Genomic DNA, 5,844 nt, shown 5'->3' with positions numbered 1-5,844 from the left:
AAAGCGACAAAGGTACAAAGCGACAAAGGTACAAAGCGACAAAATTACAAAGCGACAAATTACAAAGCGACAAAGTGGCAATGGGACAAACTTACAAAGCGACAAAGTTACAAAGCAACAAAGTTACAAAGCGACAAAGGTACAAAGCGACAAAGGTACAAAGCGACAAAGGTACAAAGCGACAAAGGGGCAATGGGTCAACGGGGCAATGGGTCAACGGGGCAATGAGGCAATGGGGCAATGGGTCAATGGGGGCAATGGGTGGATGGGACAAAGTTACAAAGCGACAAAGTTACAAAGCGACAAAATTACAAAGCGACAAAATTACAAAGCGACAAAATTACAAAGCGACAAAGTTACAAACTTACAAAGCGACAAAGTTACAAAGTGACAAAGGGGCAATGGGTCAAAGGGGCAATGGGGCAATGGGTGGATGGGTCAAATTTACAAAGCGACAAAGTTACAAAGCGACAAAGGGGCAATGGGTGAACGGGGCAATGGGGCAATGGGTGGATGGGACAAAGTTACAAAGCGACAAAGTTACAAAGCGACAAAGGGGCAATGGGTCAACGGGGCAATGGGTCAACGGGGCAATGGGTGGATTCGACAAAGTTACAAAACGACAAAGTTACAAAGCGACAAAATAACAAAGCGACAAAATAACAAAGCGACAAAATTACAAAGAGACAAAGTGGCAATGGGGCAATAGGTCAATGGGGCAATGGGTGGATGGGACAAAGTTACAAAGCGACAAAGTTACAAAGCGACAAAGGGGCAATGGGTCAACGGGGCAATGGGTGAACGGGGCAATGGGTCAATGGGGCAATGGGTGGATTCGACAAAGTTAGAAAGCTACAAAGTTACAAAGCGACAAAGTTACAAAGCGACAAAGTTACCAAACGACAAAATTACAAAACCACAAAGTTACAAAGCGACAAATTACAAAGCGACAAATTACAAAGCGACAAAGTGGCAATGGGTCAATGGGACAAACTTACAAAGCGACAAAGTTACAAAACGACAAAGTTACAAAGCGACAAAATTACAAAGCGACAAAGTGGCAATGGGGCAATGGGTGGATGGGACAAAGGTACAAAGCGACAAAGGTACAAAGCGACATAATTACAAAGCGACAAAGTTACAAAACGACAAAGTTACAAAATGACATAGTTACAAAGCGACAAAATTACAAAGAGACAAAGTGGCAATGGGGCAATGGGGCAATGGGTGAACGGGGCAATGGGTCAATGGGGCAATGGGTGGATTCGACAAAGTTACAAAGCGACAAAGTTACAAAGCGACAAAGGGGCGATGGGTCAACGGGGCAATGGGGCAATGGGTGGATGGGACAAAGTTACAAAGCGACAAAGTTACAAAGCGACAAAGGGGCGATGGGTCAACGGGGCAATGGGTCAACGGGGCAATGGGGTAATGAAGCAATGGGTGGATTCGACAAAGTTACAAAGCTACAAAGTTACAAAGCGACAAAGTTACAAAGCGACAAAGTTACAAAGCGACAAAATTACAAAGCGACAAAATTACAAAGCGACAAAGCGACAAAGGTACAAAGAGACAAAGTGGCAATGGGTCAACGGGGCAATGGGTGGATGGGAAAAAGTTACAAAGTGACAAAGGTACAAAGCGGCAAAGGGGCAATGGGTCAACGAAGCAATGTGTCAACGGGGCAATGGGTCAATGGGTGCATGGGTGAATGGGACAAAGTTACAAAGCGACAAAGTTACAAAGCGACAAAGTTACAAAGCGACAAAGGTACAAAGCGACAAAGGTACAAAGCGACAAAGGTACAAATCGACAAAGTTACAAAGCAACAAAGTGGCAATGGGTCAACGGGGCAATGGGTGCATGGGTGAATGGGACAAACTTACAAAGCGACAAAGTTACAAAGCCACAACGTTACAAAGCCACAACGGTACAAAGCCACAACGGTACAAAGCCACAACGTTTCAAAGCGACAGAGTTACAAAGCGACAAAGTTAGAAAGCGACAAAGTTATAAAGCGACAAAGGTACAAAGAGACAAAGGTAGAAAGCCACAACGTTACAAAGCGACAAAGTTACAAAGCGACAAAGTTACAAAGAGACAAAGGCGTAATGGGTCAACGGGGCCATGGGTCAACGGGGCAATGGGTGGAAGGGTGAATGGGTATATGGGACAAAGGTACAAAGGTAAAAAGAGTCAAAGGGGCAATGGGTCAATGGGTGGAAGGGTGGATGGGACAAAGGTACAAACAGTCAGAGGTAGAAAGAGTCAAAGGCAATCTAAGCTATAAGAGATCGATATGTCCAGGGAGGGCTGTGTCTGTCTGCACGCCAGAGTCCGGGGAAAGGGCCGAAAGCAGGTAGCGCTCAGGAGTCAAACTCGTAAACATTTGGGTTCCCTTCCAGGTCATGCTCATCTATATTTACAGAAAGACAGACAGAGAAATATTCTCTCTGGTTGGGGCACCGGAGTATATGACTATGCAAGTCACTTTGAAAACGTTTGATGAAACGTGGTATGACAATATTGGTAGTGGGAGTGTAGTAGGTGCATTTTCATTCTGAATAAGATCAGGCCGCCCCATTTGCAAGCCAACTCTGCGAGAGGAAGACGACAACTATTTAAACTCCAGGAAAAAAAACTTTTATTCATCTATTTTAAACATAAACAAAATACATACGACAGGATTTTTTTTTAATTATTTTTTAACACCCAGGAAAATAAAGCTCTGATCCTACAAATGAAAGCCGAGTTCCTGATTATTGAATCACTTGTTTCGAGACTCGGGGGTTGAGTGCCCAGTCAAGATGAAGGGAAAGCTAAGATTTCAGGTCTGGGTTCAGTTCTGGCTAATGGGGGGAAAGAAAAGCCCCGTTTCCAGTCCGTGCTCCCTGCAAAAGGGACCCCCCCCCGATGTTACTGACTGCATCACAGGCCCACATCGCAGCCTACAAAGGCCGGTGGAGGCGGGGCGTGGGGGGGAGGCGTCCCCTGGCCATCGGCAGCCCGTCTGCAGGGGCACTTGTAGCCACACCCCTCGGCGGGTCCTTTCGGGCATGATTGTGGCATGGTGTCCGGGCACCGCACGCGCCAAGCCACTCAGAGACTCAAGGTTGCTGGGTGTGGGGCAGCGTCTTTTGCTGGACGGAGTTGCTCCCACACTCGCTCTTCTCTGCTGGGGGCGGAGGCAGCTTCACCTGCAAGGAGAATACACCGCCCCCCCCCCACCCGAGAATAAATTGTTATGGGGTGGCTAACCCATCAAGTCCGTTCATTATCACTACTATGACACTGAGATGGTGAAGGTGACCACTAGAGGGCAGAGCTGTTCTTGGGGCAGCAGGCCCGACTGGTCCTCTGTGCTAAGCAGGGTGTTCCTGGGTTTGCATTCGGATGAGTGGATAGGGGAGTGCTGGAAGACCTGCCCCCCCCCCAACCAAGCCCAGTGGGAGAGCCTCTGGCTTGGCATGCAGAAGGTCCCAGGTGCAGCCCCTGGCCACATCTCCGGGTTGGGCAGGGAAAGACTCCTGGGCCTGAAACCTTGGAGGGCGGGTCTCAGTCCGAGCCTTTTTGCCATTCGTACCGCAAGCCCTCAGGTCGGTGCAGTGGACAAAGTGGCCGCAGGAGGGAACCTTTTTGCGACGCCGGGAAAATGCATCGCCCTTTGCCATTCACAGAGTTCCGCCTCAGCTCCCTGCAGGGCAGAAAGCAGCCACGGGAGGGCACCCTTTGGCCACACCAGGGAGATTGCATGGCCCTTTGCCATCCAGATCGCCTTGCAGGGCAGAAAGCGGCCACAGGAGGGCACCCTTTGGCCACACCAGGGAGATTGCATGGCCCTTTGCCATCCAGAACGCCTAGCTTCAGCTCCTTGCAGGGCAGAAAGCGGCCACAGGGGGGCACCCAACGCCAACTCCTCTCCCTTTTACGCCTTCCGTTGGTTATGCGGCTAGTCTCCCGCGCCGCCCTCTCGCTCGCCAGTGCCTACTCCCGGGGAGGACAACTCTGATGCACGGGTGGGGCTGAAACCCCACCGTGACGTGGCGCGTGGGGACCGTCGCTGCATTTAAAAAGGGACCCCCACATTGAAATAACGAATCGATATCCCAATAGTTTGATCCTTTAAACTAATCAATACTTTGGACCGTGTTCATTTATCACTTTACGTTTTGGGGGGGCGGGAGGGAGGGGAGGGGAGTTCCCTGGCCTCGGCTGGCCTGATTCGCACCCGGGGCGGGCTCCACCCCACCACCCGCCTCTGACTCACCACTTGAGCTGAGCTCCCCCTTTGGGGACGGAGCCCCCCGTGATTCACCGTCCAGGGTCCCAGGGACTGGCTGGCGTAGAAGTCCATGGGGTAGGTCTCTTGCCAGGCGGCCTGCTTCAGAGCCACCGCGGCCTGTGGAGGGAGGGAGGAAAGGGGGGATCAGGGCCCCTGTGCTCTCCCCGAAGGAAAGAAGCACCCCTGAGGCAGCCCCTGCCTGGAAAGGTGGCACTGATGGTTGAGTATGACACGGGTAACCCACAGTTCTATCCTGCTCCTTCCTCCCAGAATCCCAGAGTTGGGCTCATCCTCACACAACCACCCTGCGAGGTCGGTTGGGCTGAGAAAGGGGACGGCCCCCCCCCCCCCCCGAGTCAGTCCCAGGGCGTTTCATGGCTGGACGAGGATTCGAACTCGGGCCTCCCTGGTCCCGGCCCAACACTCTTGACTGCTAAACCCCAGTGGCTCAGTGCGCCAAGACCTGCCCAGGCGCGGAAGGGTCTGAGCCTTGCAGTCGGCATCAGCAAGGGGGTCCCGTACCCTGAAGAAGCACAGCTGGGTTTTTGCCGAGGGGCTTGGTCCCGGGTTCCGAACCTGCTCACGCCCCGGGCTTCCCGCCTCGGCTGGGGCTCCCCTGCCCCTCTCGCCGGCGTCTGGCCCGCCTGTTGCCTTTGGACCTCTGCTTCCCTGCCCAGCCCAGAGAGGAGAGCTGGTCTGGTGGTAGCCAGCAGGACTTGTCCCCTTAGCTAAGCAGGGTCTGCCCTGGTTGCATATGAAAAGGGAGACTAGAAGTGTGAGCAGCCCTGGAAGAGATTCCCCTCAGAGGATAATGGAGCCACTCTGGGATGAGTATCCAGGTTCCCAGTTCCCTCCCTGGCAGCATCTCCAAGATCGGGCCGAGAGAGACTCCTGCCTGCCACCTGGGAGAAGCCGCTGCCAGTCTGTGAAGACAATACTGAGTTGGATAGACCAAGGGTCTGACTCAGTAGATGGCAGCTTCCGATGTCTCCTAGCCCTCTCTGACCCCCTGCCTGCAAGCCAGACGGCTGGTCCCCCACCCGGCAAAAAAGGCTCGCAAGACGTACCTCGTAGGGTGTGAGCAGCGGCCTGCTGAAGGCCTTTCCCCAGTCGATGGAGAGCCGAGGGCAAGCCACCTGCACCCACCTGGAGGGAGAGCAGAGGGGAGGAGACCCTTGGGGGGAAATGCCCCACATATACACACACACACACCCCGCCTCCCCCCCGGTCCTTTTCTGGCTGAGCAGAGAAGGCGGCCTCCTCCCACCTGGAGGAGAAGACGGAAACAGAGGGCACCCCCCCCCCGACTGCTCAGGAAGGGGTCCTGCCTCCTCCTCCTCAGAGGAAAGGTCTCCTCTGGGGAGGGGGTCTGTGTGGGGCCGGGGGCTAGAAGCCTGCCTCGGTAGGGCGGCTGGGCACCCCCGGACCCCTGGCCTGGCCCAGGAGGATTCGGCGCTCACACCCTCTGCAGCCGGAAGAGATTACGCAAATCGAGGCCCGCAGAATTCATTCTGCAGGGCACCGACGTTCCGCCCCCAGACCTTGGTGACCAGCCACCCGGC

The 5,844-nt window shown here is 53.6% G+C and overlaps 1 protein-coding gene across 2 annotated transcripts in view; it reads right to left on the bottom strand.

The window, feature by feature from the left end:
* Window positions 1–2,627: 2,627 nt before the first annotated feature.
* The window catches only part of DPH1 (diphthamide biosynthesis 1), a 23,146-nt gene continuing 19,929 nt past the window's right edge, over window positions 2,628–5,844 (bottom strand). For both annotated transcript variants that reach the window (XM_053275605.1, XM_053275606.1), the window contains 3 exons: window positions 5,350–5,428; window positions 4,268–4,399; window positions 2,628–3,197 (listed from right to left, as the gene is read on the bottom strand). In XM_053275605.1, the coding sequence (XP_053131580.1) occupies window positions 3,108–3,197; window positions 4,268–4,399; window positions 5,350–5,428 (301 nt within the window). In that variant the 3' untranslated portion in view covers window positions 2,628–3,107. The remainder of the gene's footprint in view (window positions 3,198–4,267; window positions 4,400–5,349; window positions 5,429–5,844) is intronic.

The sequence above is a fragment of the Hemicordylus capensis genome, chromosome 12, assembly GCF_027244095.1.
Source record: "Hemicordylus capensis ecotype Gifberg chromosome 12, rHemCap1.1.pri, whole genome shotgun sequence".
NCBI classification, from domain to species: Eukaryota; Metazoa; Chordata; class Lepidosauria; order Squamata; family Cordylidae; genus Hemicordylus; species Hemicordylus capensis.
Note: the sequence above shows the minus strand (reverse complement) of the source record. Positions and strands in the feature narration are given on the sequence as shown.